Source organism: Electrona antarctica, assembly GCF_951216825.1.
Source record: "Electrona antarctica genome assembly, chromosome: 11".
In the NCBI taxonomy this organism is placed as follows: Eukaryota; Metazoa; Chordata; class Actinopteri; order Myctophiformes; family Myctophidae; genus Electrona; species Electrona antarctica.
Genome location: NC_136792.1, coordinates 22,008,795 through 22,027,310, shown reverse-complemented (window position 1 = coordinate 22,027,310; position 18,516 = coordinate 22,008,795). Strand labels below are relative to the sequence as shown.

General features: G+C 40.7%; 1 protein-coding gene across 1 annotated transcript in view; it reads right to left on the bottom strand.

Annotated features, from left to right (window-relative positions):
- Nucleotides 1-582: 582 nt before the first annotated feature.
- Nucleotides 583-18,516, bottom strand: part of pcp4b (Purkinje cell protein 4b) — a 62,191-nt gene continuing 44,257 nt past the window's right edge. The window contains exon 3 of the mRNA XM_079513948.1: nt 583-837. Coding sequence (XP_079370074.1) covers nt 701-837 — 137 coding nt within the window. The 3' untranslated portion in view covers nt 583-700. The remainder of the gene's footprint in view (nt 838-18,516) is intronic.

The following is an 18,516-nucleotide window of genomic DNA, read 5'->3' as shown; positions in this document are numbered from 1 at the left end:
AAGAAAAATGCCTCTAGGTGACTAGGTTCTATTGTGAATGGACGGCTCCAGGACTGATAGAAGCACTTTCATTCTGAAATTGCCTTTGTTCTATCTACTGTTAAAGTTCAAAGTGTTTGGATGCTTTTGGGAAACCTAGTCCTTGTACAGGTTTGGAAGCAGGGGCTTTTAGCTATAGAGGCATATTTATAAATAATAAATACAAAATTAACATTTGCTAACACAAACACCAACTAGACTTTATGATATTTGGGGAAAATATGGCAGGGCATAAGAGGAAACACTTCATCCCTTCATACTGTAGCTCTCTTTTCCTTTCTCATTTATTAGTACAGCAATCAAATAATAGTAATAATAATTAACAAGAAGAAGAAGAAGAAGAAGAAGAAGAAGGAGAAGAAGGAGAAGAAGAAGAAGAAGAAGAAGAAGAAGAAGAAGAAGAAGAAAAGAAGATGATCAGGAATAATAATGATAGGTTACATCATGAAATTCACAGACATGTCATGATTGACAGGCTACTGGCCTTGCATTCCCCCACCCCACCCCCACCAACCCCACACAGCCCACCCCGCCCACCACCTCAGCCCCTGGAGTTCATACAGGTATGAATTTGTCTACATGCAAATGCCACGCCATCACCACTGCACTGTCGGCGTCACCCCGGCCTCTGGGGGCAACGACGAGTCCCTATGGGGGGGCACTAGGACTTGTCGTCATGCTTCTTCTTCTGGAACTTCCTGAACTGTGACTGGATGGCAACGGCAGCCTTCTCGGTCTCTGGAGCGCCCATGTCAATGTCAAAGTCCTCTTCTGGCACGTCCTTTTTCTTGGATGCATCTGTAGAACAGGAAATTATAGGGTTAGTGCGGGTTGTGACTCAAAAATGCAAAAAGATGGTATGTGTGCGTGTGTTGATGATGGGTGGATGAATGAATGCCACCGCACCCTGTCCACCCATTGGCCAGGTAGTGACCCCTAACCTCGCTTAGACTACTGCAATTCACTATACTCAGGGCTCAGCAAAAAAGTTATCTCACGTCTGGCTCTCTTGGAAGTTCCCTCGACTCGCCTGGTCACTATATGGGCAACCGGGCTTTTGCTGCCCGGGCACCCAGACTCTGGAATGACCTCATGGCTTTAAAACATATGAAACATATGAAAACATATTTGTACACTAAAGCCTTTCCTTAGATTTGTAATATGTAATATATGTAATACTTATACTTGTAATATGTTATCCTTTGTGCTTGAATGTGTAGAGCAGGGCTGGCCCCACGATACCCTGTGTTGACATGCTATGAGGATATACATATTCCCTGTAGTGCAAGGCACTTTGGATAAAAGCAGGAATAGAGAGATAAAAGGAGACAAAGGGTTGCTATGACTACCCTACTAGGACCACTCTTTTGGTGTCAAAATACCTTGACTTACCCATGTGCCCTGCACTACGAGGACTGCTTATATTGTTACAGAATAGAATGTGAACACTGAGGATATCAGTGGTATAGTCTCAGAATTAGAATAGACATTATGGTGTGAGCGAGTGTCGTTGCACATGAGATAAAGTGCAAACAGATTATCAATATGTATTCGTCTCTATGCTGGAGCAACAACACACTGTGCTCCAGTCATAATACCCACATAGGGCAAGGTCCAGAAAGTATTTCCTCACCACAAGAAGGAAAATGTACTTTTAGGGTTCTTAATCAAGGAGCTGCGGGATTATCCCAATCGTTTTAATGTTTATTTCATGACCCAGTTTGTTGCTTTGCTACGCTGGAGCCAGAAGACCATCAAGAAGACCACCAATTCCACGATCCTGAACAGTGGCTGACAGTACACACAAACACACACATATTAATTCTTTATTTGAATCCACAAATTACAATGAATTTAGCAGGGAAACAAATTTAACAGGGTTGACAGTTCATGGGCACCTAAGGATACACATGGCACCTTCTTCTCCACACAGACAAACTGCCTAACAGCCGAAACAAGCCGGAAAAAAGCAGAAACAAGCAATTATTTGGCAAGTTGTTGCTCTTTGTCATCATGCCAGCTATTGTTAGGCCACTCGTGGTCAGTTTATGTACATGGTCCAGGTTTCCAAATATGTAGAATCTACCAAGGTTTGTTATGATACTTAGATAGTTTATCTTTAAATGCCTGGTCCATGTACAAATCAAAGACTCCTTGTCACATACGCACACTCGCACGAACGCACGCATGCACACACACACACACACACACACACACACACACACACATAGGAAAAGTACATGCTAGGCAATGAGTCTTTTCTGAAGCCACAGGCTTCATTCTTCAGTGTTCAGCCTCAAAACAATTCAACATGTAGACAAGATAATGTGAAAAACGGAGAAAAATGAACCTGGTCCGAAAAAAATGATGAACCTAACATTTTGGCGGTAGAGTGTAACAGTGATTGACACAACGTGACGTCATATTCCTTTTTTAATGGGCGACAATTTCGGATGAAAATGTTCAGAGGGCAAGCTTCTTTGCTGCTTCACTCAGCAGATGGCTGCTCAGATGACACTGGGGGGACTGAGGGATTACGCTTAGTGACACTACTTCGACACGTAGAAAGGTCGAACCAGTGATCTTTTGATTACCAGACCATCTCTCTACCTTCTCAGCTACTGCTGCCACCAATATAATATACCAATCTACCAATGTTTCACACAAACAAGATCTCCTGGGAGATTAAAATGTCCTCACATGTTCCTCATCGGCCCCATCTTTCATTACAATAGCACAACAGGCAAAGCCCTTAGAGGCAAACACAGGCAGTTGTTTTCCAGCTAGGGCAGAGGGTAGGCATTGATCTCCTGTAGTTAATCCTCTCTGTAGCGATCCAAACTATCCAATGAGACATGACTGTAATCCCACAACTGTGCACAAAACCACAAGATAACAGCTGGCTTCACCAGGCATTGCCTATACTGCAAAGATAGAAGAAAAAGAGTGTTCCATGCTTTGGATGGGGAGGTGTTATGGGGTCAAACAAGAAACACACATAAAAGGAACATTGGATTATCAGGACAAGAACTATATGAACCGTTTATTTGAACATGCTGTAATGGTGTTTGTCCTTGGATTAACAAAATGAACCCAGTGAGACCCACCCAGTCCCTAACTGCAGAAAGGTGTTGATTACTATCTTCTGCCCTGTAGGCCATAATCTGTCGTACTGTATGAAGAATAGCGAAAAACATGCTATATGTACAAGTGTCAAGCGCACAGCAAATTTTGAAAATGATTGGAAATGTTTTGAACATTTTTGTCTATAAATGACAAGCCCAAAACAGTGAGGTCAAGTAGAAAGGGGTTCCAATGGTCTTGAATTCTAACAGTACTGCATGGTTATTGTGTCGTTTAATTCAATCAGTCTTCTCTATAGTGCAGAACGTGGCTACTGAACTCCTTAAATTAAGTTATAAATTATTGAGTTTTAACCAAAGAATTAAGACTTTAGATTACAAGGAGGGGAAGGGGCAGAAAAGTCAATTTCAAGGGGCCTGAATCAGCCACCCTGGACTCGATCTGGGTGACTTCCTGCAAAATTCAAGGAGGAAACACTAAACTGCTGTGTTAAAGGTGTAAAACGCGACAGAAGACGATGGCTAGGCCTGACATAGATGGATGACACTGCAACAATACCTGGAGGATATTTCTCTCCATCAAAAGGACGGATTAGCAGTCTTATTACTTTCGGCAGTGCTTTCAACACCCCTTATACCCTCAACTAATTGGAATGTGATGTCAGAGTGCAGTTTTCTGTCATCTCTACAGTGCTCTCAGCAGGATGAAGCAAGTGCATTTCGTCGCTGTCAGACAAAAAAAAGCCTTGTATATCCAAGGAAATGGAAAAAAGAACTTGCGCACCAATGTAGTTACCGGTACTGTATTATTTTGTTATGTTTATTTTTGCTAATACCTTTAACAGCAAAATACCATAGCAATGGGGTATGTGAATGAAAAGTACCGGTATATAAATATGTATAAAACACTCAGAGTAACAACAATATTTTGGGTATGCCATTATACTTTATGCAAAGATTTTCAAAAGAAATTGAGCTTGTACTGTAAATCGGCTATTTCCACTACTTTTGTGTGACACTGGCATCCAACAAAGAAATCAGGGGATACATTTATGAAAAGAAAAGAAAAGATGAAAAACGGAGATACAAGGGTTGTATACCCATCATTGACGATAGTATATTTATAGGGGGAGCAGGCGCTTGCCATTGGATGGAAGTCTACCGGCCATCCTGTCTGAGGTCTGATCCATTCACCCATAGCTTCATGGCCTCGTGCACAATCTCATTTCCACTATAGAACATTCACTGAGTGAATGAAAAGGTACAGTATTGGGGGGATTGATTTTTCCGTGAAATGCAATCGCCAGGTAAATCCAGGTTAAAACCTTTGTTGGTTACAGTCAAGCAAGCTTAAGAATTATTTTTACAATTCATAAATTGTTAACCACATGTACTGTACCATATAGCATTCCAATTCTGGGCATGTGGTGAAATTAGGCGAGAATTCAGCGAGAAATATTAATAAAAATATGGTCCCCCACTGCTTTCGGGTATTTTTGTCACAGTACATTTGCACACATGGGCACGTGCTTGTGAACTGAGATCATGTTGACCCCCACGGACACGCTCGGGCGCATTCATTGCTTGTTCATGTCACGGTTTGCACCGGAAGGGAATTAAAAACTAAAATGTCTTAAGCAATGTTTTTGAAGTATAGTGCGGCGGATAACCAAACCAATTGTGCATTTCATGACTAAAGCATGAAACTTTCAGCATATCATCTACACACCCCAAGGTTTGATTTCAGACGTGGAACCACTTTCTGACTGACCTCTGGTGACCTTGAGGGGTCATTGACCTCAGAATTGCATTTTTGCACGTTTTGCTCCATTATTTTCCACTATAATAATTTATTATGTTTGTTAAATGGAAGTTTTGTTCTAATGAATGACAACTTAAACCCCAATAGTCTACAGAAATGGTGAATCATTTCAACTTTTATGATATAAATGTTATGACATTGTTATAACATTAAAAACATCTAGGAGAGAGATTGTGCGGAGAGAGATAGAGTTAAGGTTAAGCTCATATATGGAAGGTATTGTGCATGTTATGACTAAAGCATGACACTTTCTACAGTGTTTCTATATACCATGAAGTTTGTTTTTAGATGTGGAAACACTTCTGAATTTACATCTGGAACTTGTCAGAGGCTGTACACATTTCGGGCTGTCAAACCATGTTGTAAACCGCCATAGGGCCCATGTTAAACCCAGAAATGTTGTTTCCTTTAAACTTTTATTAAAATGTCATCTATAGGCTAGCAGATGAGACTAAGATTGTTTGCTAAAAGTTATATGTTGGACAATTTGAGGAATTAGCATAATGAGCAAATCAATTGCTTAATGAGCAACTTAACTGGAAATGGCTATCATTTTGCATCCAGTTAACTTCGAAAGGTGACTTAAGAGTCAAAGTCTATGTTTGTGATATCCAGAAATTAATCTGCTGTTATGGTGAAGTCATGCACCCTTTCTTCATTAGCATAATTGGCATAAATTATAACATAGGTACAAATTAGGAATTAGCTATACAGTATTATTGCTTTTAGTCAACATATCAAGGTTGTTTTAGAGTCTACATCTATATTATGTTACATAAATACATAAATTAATCTCTTGCCATAACTAAATTATGATATTGTTCCTCATTTGCATAATTTGCATAAAGTATATAATAATTCGTCCCAAACCAGGAAATAGTAATATTTTAACTTAATCATTTAGAAAGGTGCTTTTAGAGACTATGGGCTGTATTTTGCGTGTCTTAAGTACCAGGTCTATTACATAACTTAAGACCTGGAGGCGTGATCAATGCCATTTGGCTATTCTGAGTGGCCAAAGAGCATTGACCACGCCTCCAGGTCTTAAGGTAAGTAATAAGACCTGGTACTTAAGACACGCAAAATACAGCCCTATAAGTATAAACCATTAAAAAGTAAATTGTCTGGATCGGTGTCCATTTATCGATTGATTTTGTCCACCTTCTCACCTGATCCCATGCTCACCTAAGAAATCACTAAAGAGCTTTTCCATGAAGTATGCACACCACACTGGACCTCAAGCTCTAGGCCTATTTTATGCCTTTTTATTATGTCTAATACAGTGGAGTGACGGAGCAGCAGTGGCTCATGAGGTAGATCGGACATCTTGGAATCTGAAAGTACGACATGATGCACACTCTGATGGCATTCATTGGCTGCATTGGAACATTGATGAAGTAGGCATCGAGTGTTATCAGATGCTTGTGCTTGTCCTCCTTCCTGTTGTATGTGAATGTGATACTGTCTCCTTACTCTCCTACCCCGTGAGAAAGTACCATGCCTAGTCTCAATACAGTTCCTGTTGGAACTTCTACATCCCATTCACACGAAGGATGGCCATAGCTGAATGGAACACCTGGGAAATTCCAGGCCCCGGCAATGTGTCGAGGTATACATAGCAAGACCCTTAATCCCCAACTACCCCCTGACCTCAAAGGTCTGATGGCCTTGAGCAGCAATAACCTAATTGAAGCAGAAAACCGAATTTTCCAATATGATTAATATAAGGTCTAATACACAAAGATGAAGACAAAGAAGATGCAGAGGCTGAAGGGAATGAGGAGAGAGATGATGGAGATAGTGGAAAAATACCATTGAGTCTGTGAGGTTGTGGTTCACTAATGCTCATTATGATACATTTTTTGTCCACTCAGTCTGTGTCTCAGAGTAGGGCTGTGGACAGTTCAGAGACTTGCCTACCGGTGACATTGTCGGTAGGCAGGTTTGTTCATTTCGAACATTTAAATGTTTTAATTTGATTTTGTATTAATGTGAGAACAATGACTTCTATAATAGCTAACTTTCCAAAAATATAAAGTCTTCAGTTTATATTAGCTTGGATTCTCCATCGATGTCACTGGTAGCAAGTGTTATGACAGAAATGGTACCATATTATCTCCCAACATCTCCTTAAACTCCTGCCACCCGGTAGGAGGTTTAAGAGTATCCAGTCACTCCCCCCAAAACATATGAACCCTGAACCCTCGCCATATACTGCCCCAAAACCAAAATCATGAGATGAATAGGGCATACAATATAGCAGTGGCAGCCATTTGCGGGTTCGTTTCAGACCCCATTGTTTTTTTCCCATGAAGATTTCTACAAATATTTATATAAAAAATCACACCCGTGTGAACTGAGTGGTGTAAGGTTTTATATAGCATGATCAGCTGTGGTCTGACGTAATGTCTGACGTAATGAAATAAGGTAAGGTATTATGTAGCCTGATCAGCTCTGATCTGACGTAATGAAATCACACCAGGATGTGATTTCACAACTGGCTTTTTCTGTGCAGAGAAAATGACCATGGTTGCTACGGTCATCCAGTTCACCCGGGTGTGATTTAATTACGTCAGAAATTATTTTGAACATAGCCAGTTGTAGGAGTGGTTTACACCACTCAAAAAATAATAAGCCTATAGAATCAAGCCATCCAGGACCCTACTGAATCATGACGATAAAACATTTGATTATGTGATGTATATCCTTTGTTTTGAGGTTTTTACATTTTTTTTTCACAGAATCAAATGTGTTCTGGTCATTAATTACCAGGATCCTGGATGGCTTGATTACATAGGCTTAGAATAATTGATTGTTTGTAAATCTCTATATGTGAAAAATGAATGGGGTCTGGATGGATGGAACCAGAAAATGGCCACCACTGCTATGCCCTATAGCACCTTTGAATATACTGTAAGGATATTGGATATAAAAACCAAACAAACTCATCAATCAAGTCTTTCTGTATTTTTGTCTTCCCTAACTTCATTAAAAAAAATGAAGACCAATACAATAATGTTAAAATAACGACAACTATCTCTTCTGTGGTTCTTGTCATGTTTACTCTTCGCTGCCACAAGCTCCTGTGCAGCTTTCTTGGCTTTGACCATCTCCTTATACCTCTTCATACAGTCCTTTTTGTAGCTAGCACTGTAGAAAGTGTCATGCTTTAGTCATAACATGCACAATACCTTCCATATATGAGCTTAAAGATGGAGTGCCACAATCTTTGCATTTCTTCCAGTTTTTCATGTGTCTATGAGGTGACAGTACTTCATTAGACACCCTGGAGTCGTTTTTATGTGCAATGGTGTATTAACTTTGTATTTAGGGTTTTTCCTGGAGGCTGAACCGTTGGCAGTCAAAAGGGCCAATGAAATAAACAGTAATATAGTGACATCACACTATCAGCCCCTCCCCTAACCCCTCCCCCTTTATCATACAACTACAGCTGTGGGTGCGGCTTCAGTTCAGGTGGATCACCACCCATCACCACCCACCAGGCAAACCAGGCATACTTAATGAACTGGTGGGCGTGTCCACATAATAGCATGATGAACAAATACTGTACACTTTTTGGAGAAAGTTCTTCCTCCTAATATTATAATAATACCTGATGATCATGTTTTAGGGTGGAAATAAATCGTGACACATCTTTAACCGCCGCACTCTCTCTCCGCACAATCTCTCTCCTAGATGTTTTTAATGTTATAACAATGTCATAACATTTATATCATAAAAGTTAACATGATTCACCATTTCTGTAGACTATTGGGGTTTAAGTTGTCATTCATTAGAACAAAACTTCCATTTAACAAACCTAATAAATGATTATAGTGGAAAATAATGGAGCAAAACGTGCAAAAATGCAATTCTGAGGTCAATGACCCCTCAAGGTCACCAGAGGTCAGTCTGAAAGTGGTTCCACGTCTGAAATCAAACCTTGGGGTGTGTAGATGATATGCTGAAAGTTTCATGCTTTAGTCATAAAATGCACAATACCTTCCATATATGAGCTTAACCGCCGCACTAGTACATGTAATTGGTTACAAATCACTTGAGATCGCAATTTACTTCAATTAATTGAGTATTTTGTTAGTGTTTGGATTGTTAATTCACCGTAAAGGAATGCTATACAAACAAAATTTGCCTTAGTATTCAAGCCATCGCCGGGTGAGAAAATGACAAGTGAACTACCTTGTTCAGGGACATTTAACCGTTCTGATTCCCAGATTGCCTCTCTAACCATTCAGCTATGACAGCCAATCGGCGAACATTCTGTATACCGGGTATTGAAGTATTGATAAACTTTTGTACTGTACACCAAGTTTAGATGATGATGCACTTAAGATGGCTTAGATAAACTGTACAGTTTTATAATAATAATAATAAGGGTAAAAATAATAATAAATATAGCTGCAAGCAGCGATAAGGCGGGACCAAGAAAGAAGACTATACGCAATAAGAACGATATGCACAAGTGAGACTCATGGGCTGAGTTGTCGGTACCCGGATTTGAACACACAACAGTACAGTACAACGGTACAGTACAGTACAGTACGGTACGGTACAGTACAGTACAGCACATTATGGTACAGTACAGTACCATATGGTACAGTACGGTACAGTACAGCACAGTATGGTACAGTACAGTACGGTATTATACTATTGCACTTATTACACTATTACACTAATACACTAGTGCACTTATTACACTATTACACTATTGCACTTATTACACTATTACACTATTACAAAATTAGACTTATTACACTATTTCACTATTACACTACTATTACACTATTACACTATTACACTTATTACACTATCACACTACTATTACACTATTGCACTTATTACACTATTACACTATTGCACTTATTACACTATTAAACTATTGCACTTAGTACGCTATTACACTATTGCACCTATTACACTATTACACTAAATACACTTATTGCACTATTACAAAATTAGACTTAATACACTATTTCAGTTACTATAGTATCTCTATCATTGTGATGCCATGTCCTAGTGCCTGATGGGTCAAATGTACTGTAATCTACTTCAATTTCTATAGTTGAGTCATCACAAAACTTGCAGCACACAATGCATACACTGAGTTGTCATTACCCGGATTTGAACACACAACCTTGTGGTCCGAAGACGAGAGCTCTACCGACAGTTGACTCATTCTAAACAGTAAAATCATCCAGTATTCATATAGGTATTAGGTGCAGAAGAAGTTTCACAAAACAGCAATTTTCATTGGCTCATAAAAACATAATTTTTTCACTTTACAAAAATGTACCAAGTTTTTTTTGTCCGTATAGGTCCAAAGTTCACGTGTAGAAGTTTTCGGGCATTTTGATCAAAGATTCTGGGAGGAGATACATTTTAACTGTTTTTCATATCATTCAAAATGGCGGGTGATCTAAAGGTCAGAGGTCAAAAGTCAGAAAACGGAAGTTGTTCGGCATGAGGAGACACATACGTGTATCAAAGTGTCATTGCTAACGGTTAAACGGTTCATGAGATATTCATGTTCAAAGTTTGCATTTTCAATTGAGTGCTATAGCGCCACCATTTGGCCAATCGTCATGGGCTTTGCATAGTCACCGTTTGGCATGGCCCTCTACCATGTTGACAAGTTTCGCGAAAACCGACTGCACGGTTCAGCCAGAACAGCTATTTTTGGCGGAAGAAAAAGGAGGAGAAGGAGAAGAAAAAAAAACACAAAAACAATAAGTGACCAAAGTCACTTCGTGACTTCTTGGTCCCTTAATAATAATAATACATTTGATTTTTAACACACTTTGTATTTAACACAAATCTCAAAGTGCTACATTGCATAAAAGTCAAGAAAAGGGTAAAACGAAAACAATAAAATTCAGATCAACAAGACCCCCTCCCCAACTATACACAACTAAGAAAAGGTTTGAGTTTAAAAACACACATGGCATCAATAAGACCATGTAGGCAAATTGTTTTTAACAAGGGTGTATCTTCAGAACATCAGGATCAGAAGTCTTACAAGTTACAATACATCTTCAATACATCTTACATCATTATGAATTCAGTACAGTATATGACATATGCAAGTGCAAGTGTATGCGAGTGTTGTGTGCATGGGCATGTATGATTGTGTTTGCCTCTGAGTGTGTGTGTGTGTGTGTGTGTGTGTGTGTGTGTGTGTGTGTGTGTGTGTGTGTGTGTGTGTGTGTGTGTGTGTGTGTGTGTGTGTGTGTGTGTGTGTGTGTGCACGACTGTGCGCGCGTGTGAAGGTCAAGTAAATATCAATGAACCCATCTCTCCCAAGCCACCTGAAGGGCACTAAAGCGTGAGAGAGAGCCCTGGAATCAATAGCCAGAAATAGACATCAAGGGTTGATTCTGCATTGATTGGTGCTTGTTTTCCAAATGTGACTACATTTATTTGCTCCAGGGAGATAAATATTGGGTCTACGTGAATGCAGTGTTTGAAAAAGATATACCATAAGTTAACATAAAGTTACAGTATTTTCATCGACCTAGGGAGTTGGAAATAACATGGTCTCAGAACCTTTACTATCCCATTCAAATGCTTCTGGTATGTGCAGTGATACAAAGCACATTTATCATCCAAACGATTACCAATATGACAGAACAGGATGGATTCATTATATAGCTATAATTGAGTACAGTAAAGCTAATTACAAAGTATGTAGAAATGGGTCATGCTGCCTCTCTGAGAGCTTGTCACAGGCTAATTATAACGCTGTGACTTTGATCTCTAAGGTGAGCTAGTTTCAAATTACTGCCTCTGCCTCTTTGAAGTCAAAGGAACGCACCATGTGGCAATTTTCACCTTGTTCTCTGTAAACTTTGCCTTGCAATTTCATAGATAGATACAGCTACAACTATGGGTGCAATTTATTTGCATTAATCGATTTTTCGCATTCATGTTTTCACTAAATGGGTAATGGGTGACTAATTGATTTATTTTTTTATAAAAAAAAATCAGAATTGTTTGCTGAATACAAAATAAAACAAACGATTATTAAAAAATGTATTCAATTAAATTAGTTGAAAAAGTATTCAATAGAATATTCGCTAAGATAATGGATAGTTGCAGCCCTATACTGTAGCTACAGCCACGGAATGATTTCACAGCACAGCTACTGCTGCTGCTCCAGTTGAAACCTCAAACACATAAGGCTGTTCTCGACCACCCCAACACACGCACGCACGCACGCACGCACGCACGCACGCACGCACGCACGCACGCACGCACGCACGCACGCACACACACACACACACACCAATAAGCAAAAGGATTACCAAGATGTTTTCTTTTATGTTGGCTTGGTTGGATGATCAGATGTAAGATGACCATGCTAAGCGTGCACTGTCCCCAGCTGTTGTATAGTCCCTATGACTATACAACAGCATATGGCAACATATGGCCCGAATGCCACAGCAGCTGCCTTGCAAACCTGCTGACAATGAAAGTCACAAAAAAGGCGTATGGCTGTTTTTAAGGGCCAAGGACTGTTGTCCATGAGGCTTAGAAGGGATACAATCTATATTTAATAAACCTGTAAATCGTTGCTGTCAGGCAGAAACCTCTGAGTCCTATGTCCATATTTTCACTTTTTGAGTTTTTGTTTTTTTTGTAAATCAACACCATACTTGTTCATACTACAGCATCACACAAAAGCATCAGAAGTAGCAGATCTGCAAGCTTGAATTTTAATTCTGAAAAGTAACAGACTAGAATAGCGGAGCTGGCGTTACATATAGGGTTGGGATTCGTTAGGATTTTAACGGTTCCGGATCCTTCCCGGATCCCTCTTAATGGTTCCGGTTCCTAACGGTTCCCTTAACGGATCCTAATATAATTTTTTCCCCTTTTTTTCTGACATAGATTATGCTGATATTATAACTAACCTAACCAAGTACATAATAAACACACATTCATTAATTCAATTATTGAAAATACACTTTACAATTATGAGGTGGCAGTGTGGCACTATTATTTAAACTTCACCACCACCACCACCACCAGCTAGACACCACAACAATATCATTGTTGCAATTTGTACTGTATATTGCAATTTGTACTGTATATTAAATATAGCCTACAGTACACATTGCAATAATGATATTGTTGTGGTGACAAATGTTGTCTTTAATGTTCAGATTAATTTAATATGAAGGACCCCTTACCCTAATGGAAACAAGCCATAGTGCTTTCTTGGATTATAAAATCGTTTTAGCAGACCTTGTATTGAACTGTAGGCTACGTTCCTGTGCTTTTTTCTGCAAACTGTTCATAAAGTAATCAATCTATGGAGGTATGCACCTAAACGCTGGGCTCTCAACAGCCACGCGATTAATTTAGAACCAAATCAAAAGCAGTTGAGTTGCTTATAAGTGCAGACAAATTGATTTGGCTCTATACTATAGTTAACGTGATTCATAAAATATCAGACAGAAAGACGTCGAGTCATTGGCGTTCTAAATTAACACCATTAACAACAGTTGTACAATACGCCGCGGCCTAATGAAAAGCTCTGTAGACGACAGTAGTTTTTATTTTCTATTACGTTACTAGCCTGGGGAAAGTGAACGAGCCTTGCATCATCCTCGTCCCCCGCCGGCTAGCTGTGGTGGAGTTGCGGGGAGAGCGGGCACGGCTTTCCGCATGGCTCACACACGCGATGTGCCTAGATTATTCTCGTGAGTTGTGGACTCGTGTAGGCATATTGATTTTGAGATGTTTCCTCAATGTGGACGTGGTGCAAAACTGCAACTGGTACAAGTTGCAACAATCTTTGCAGCCAGGGAACTATAGCATCGCATTTATTGCACTTGCGTGCTCAGCCTCAGAGTCATTTCCCTCTCTGTTAACCACACTTTGGAGATCTCTTCGACATACTGTCCCAGTCGCTCCGCGGCGGTCGCTGAATGCACAGAATAGTGGGCGTATCCTCCCCGACCCCACTAACTCACTCATGTAGGTTGGGTGACGTCACCCCAGTAACTTGGCTCTGCTTGCATGCATGCACAGACACAGCGGAGCTAAATGACGACTGATGAGATCCGTTTGGGGAACCGTTAATAAAAAAACGATGGAACCGGCTCCGGATCCGCAATGTCGGAACCGGGTCTGAAATGGACCCGGTTCCGAATCCCAACCCTAGTTACATAGGCTACAGTAAGACATAAGACACACTTGGATTGGGAAATAGAGGGAAAATGGAATTGGTAGGGTTTTGCTTTCTACCGACAGTGTGTACTGTAATATTTTGTATGTGGAAAGTGAGTAAACTACCTCGACACAAGGTCTCCTGTCTCGCTGTTTCCTTACTCCACAGTATACTGTATAACTTTGTAATGCTATTGACGTTTGTGCACAACAATCTTGAAAACAAAGTAATACATTGTGGGTTTGAGCTGACAGGCCCTTCTAAATGTCAAGTCACCTTAATTCAAGTGGCAAAATTTAAATTAAATATATATTTTTAGGGGCATGTAATGTGATCTACCCTTGTGATCTACTGGTAGATCGCGATCTACCTTTTGGGCACCCCTGTTCTAGGTTATTAATCCTTGATTTGGTTTTCATCTCTGTGATAGTAGGCTACTGATGGTACGTGATAGTACTGATATAACAAATTGAAATATCATATTTTCCTAATTACACGGGTCAATAAAACAATAGCATACAATAGCATACCCCTCACCCCCCCAAAGTTCCCGCCCTGAAAGAGCCATAACCCTGGTATCTTAATTAGCAAAAAGGGTGAAAAAATAAATAAATAAAAAAAAATAGCTATCTAACTATAAATGCACCAAGTCTCTGCATGGGAGATTTATTATTGTCCAGGCTGGTACATGTATATGACATTAATTGTCTTTCTTTCCCTCATGGTACATTGGTGTCATCTTACTTTATGTCTTCATATTACAGTAATGCTATGGGAGCTCATTTGGCTCCACTGGCTCTGAGACATGAAAGGGCAGTGAAGATTGAACATACTGTAGCTGAGATCTGGACTGTACCCTGCAGTCATATTATAAATCATTGTCTACATACTTAAAATGAGAAAACTCCAAGCTAACATCCACACAAGTGATCTAAGAACAAGTTAAGTGGGCCCCCAAAATGGGGTCATCACCATGCCAGCTTGTGATGGATATTTTCATCAATATTATATTTTTGCCACAGAGTAGACATATAAGTGATAGTTTTACCAGAAATACATAGTGTCTATGCCAATGTGCTACAATTTCTGCATTTTTAAGCCAATCTACAAGCTCACAACACAGCTTGTAGATCTGGTATTTTCAAAACACTTCATAAATTGTTCTACCAGTAATTAGTTATTCATTTAGCCAATAATGACATTCCCAAAATGGGGATGCCAGGGTTAAAGAGGTTACCTCTTCTGGGGAAAAAAACAAGATTGCCAGTTGGGTATGACAAGCATTATATGGAATGGTGAAAGTCTATTCTGTATTTGGGATTTCAATAATTGGGTCAGTACAGTTAGTGTTTCCATCACATATTACTGTACATGACCAAAGGTCCATTAGGTGCACGTGTCATATGGTTATTATAGAGAATGCTGTCTTTTCAGAGGACACGGACAGTGTTACTTCAGATTAGGAGGAGATCAAGTTCTACCAGTTCTACCAGCAAGGGAAACTCTTTTTTCGCCCCCGGATCCCTTAGATCATGATGCAATTCATAGGCCCGCCTGTTTGTGCCAGATTACATTGGCCATAGCTTGTTGTCACAGTCATCAAGATAACAGGTACATCTGAGTTACAGTTGGAGGCCATCGATATTGTCCTTTTCTTTTTGCTGAGTTTTGCGTGATCTGCGCAAAAGGACAGTTAACCCATTTTGGGCGGGAACCCCTTTTGGTGTTTTAAACATTGTTATAATTTAGCTATTGAAAAATAGCAGATCTACAAGCTCATAGCGCGCCACCGAGTGGCGCGCTATGAGCTTGTAGGTCTGCTATTTTTGAAAAATCATGAAAATATTTATTTCAGAAAACTGGAGGATTTAGAAGGATTTTTTTAAATGTTGAGGTCAGGCCTAAATGGGTCAAATGATAAGGGACAATATCGGTGGCACCCAACTGTACGTATGAAAATGTGTCACTGTACAGTACGTGCACGTCCTGGAAGCTGCTCAGTGCTCTCACATTAGGCACGATGGCTTCCTAGTAATACGTTCTAACCCGAGTGCACGTGTGTATCTATATCCAGTTATGATAGTGTGTAATTGTCTGCCCAAATTTCAAGCAAGCATTTCATTTCTTAAGTAGACTAAAAATGGTTATCGTCGAATAGTTATGACGTTAGTGTGTCACAGTCTAATAGCGGTCCACTTCTGTGTTTTGGTACAGTTGTTGAACTTGATACCAGATAGCGTACTGTATCTACTGTATGTGAGTACCACATGACTCACTTCCATGCACTCCCGGCCACCTTTTTTAAGAGGATCTGTGTGTATCAAACAAACCATATGGACTTTAGACTCAGATCCGCGGGTCTGAGGCCATAGTGTGAAATCACCCTTGTCTGTGAAAGGTCATCTCTAATAGACAGCACTGTTTTGCAGGGTGGGGAAGACTCTAATGGTACTATACCCTCACCACCCACCCCACCCCCACTCTCTCTCTCTCTCTCTCTCTCTCTCTCTCTCTCTCTCTCTCTCTCTCTCTCTCGCTCTATATATTCAATAAAAATGAGCTTTATTGGCATGAGAAAACATACATTTACATTGCCAAAGCAAGTGTCAAAATATAATAAAAACAGTTGAAAATGGGGTAAGTATATATAGTTGGAGAGGGTACAGCATTTTGTAAACAGAGCTATGTCACAATGCATCGTTACATACATGTTTTACATGTATGTACATACACAGCATTTTTTGGGCAGTCACTTCACTTTGGGACAAATAGCAGCATTTTTTCTCAAGTCTATTTAAATAGTATACAAAAAATAACTTACAGTAGCTCTCTATCAACCTCCCTCCACCTGTATATGCATGCTCTCTCTCTCTCTCTCTCTCTCTCTCTCTCTCTCTCTCTCTGTCCCTCTCCCTCTCCCCCACTCTCTCTCCTCTCACTGCATTGAGTAAAGATCCCATGCCATGCAAAGAAAGCAGTTTTTCCAGGCATCAAATTCATTGTCAAGGTCAAACAACAAAGCATTTCCTGTGCTTTATAACAGCACTGTGTGCGTGTGTGTGTGTGTGTGTGTGTGTGTGTGTGTGTGTGTGTGTGTGTGTGTGTGTGTGTGTGTGTGTGTGTGTGTGTGTGTGTGTGTGTGTGTGTGTGTGTGTGTGTGTGTGTAATGCACATGCGTGGATGGTGTGTTTTCATTCCATTTCTGTTTTAATTAAGTGAATAAACAGATGGGCAGACCTGAATCCTAGAGGCAGTGAAGAATTGGTTGCCCTACAACACACTTCTTCCTTCTTTCCCAACAGCCAGGCGTGACTTGGGATCCAGTAATTACTGCTGCTGGGAAATGCTGCTGAATCCTAATGCCTGCATTTGATAGGTACCCGCGTTTGAAGAAGTTTAAATAGAATCCCTGAGCTGCAACTGAATTTAAAGCAACCCCCACCCCACCCCCAGTTAATACAAAAACACTTTAATTTTCTTACTGTAATAAATTGTGGTGTGGCCACACACTGAATAACAGGGATTGGAGGATGATGCTGTCCATAGTTTATTGTGGCTTCATCTCTGCACACTGCATTGTGATTTATTCTGCTTCCTTAATTCACAAACTGTATACAGTAATTTACAGTAGCATTGACAGCTAAAGATTGGACAGGGAGGCCACGCCATTATTATAGCCGTCTTGTTTTTTGTTCCACAAGCAACTGCATATTGATTATTTACATAATTTGTTTGTCCCGCCTGCTCATCATAAGATGCCTGCACTTTGGATAACAACATGCTGTGCTCATCACCAGCGACGGCTCCAGAAAATTGTGACTGGGGCTGGCTATTTAGAGGGGGGGCTAATGAATCTTGGTTTACATAGAAGTCAGTCAATTGGGCTTGTTTTGAGAGGGGGCTAAAGGGGAGGCACTGGTGGGGGCACTGTGGATGCACTGGGGAAGCACTGGGGAGGCACTGTGGATGCACTGGGGAAGCACTGGGGAGGCAATGGCGGGGCACTGGGGAGGCACTGTGGATGCACTGTGGATGCACTGTGGATGCACTGGGGAGGCACTGTGGATGCACTGGGGAGGCACTGTGGAGGCACTGTGGATGCACTGGGGAGGCACTGTGGAGGCACTGGGGAGGCACTGTGGATGCACTGGGGAGGCACTGTGGATGCACTGGGGAGGCACTGTGGATGCACTGGGGAGGCACTGGGGAGGCACCTGGTGGGGGCACTGGGGAGGTACTGGGGAGGCACTGTGGAGGCACTGGGGAGGCACTGGGGAGGTACTGGGGAGGCACTGTGGATGCACTGGGGAGGCACTGTGGATGCACTGGGGAGGCACTGTGGATGCACTGGGGAGGCACTGTGGAGGCACTGTGGATGCACT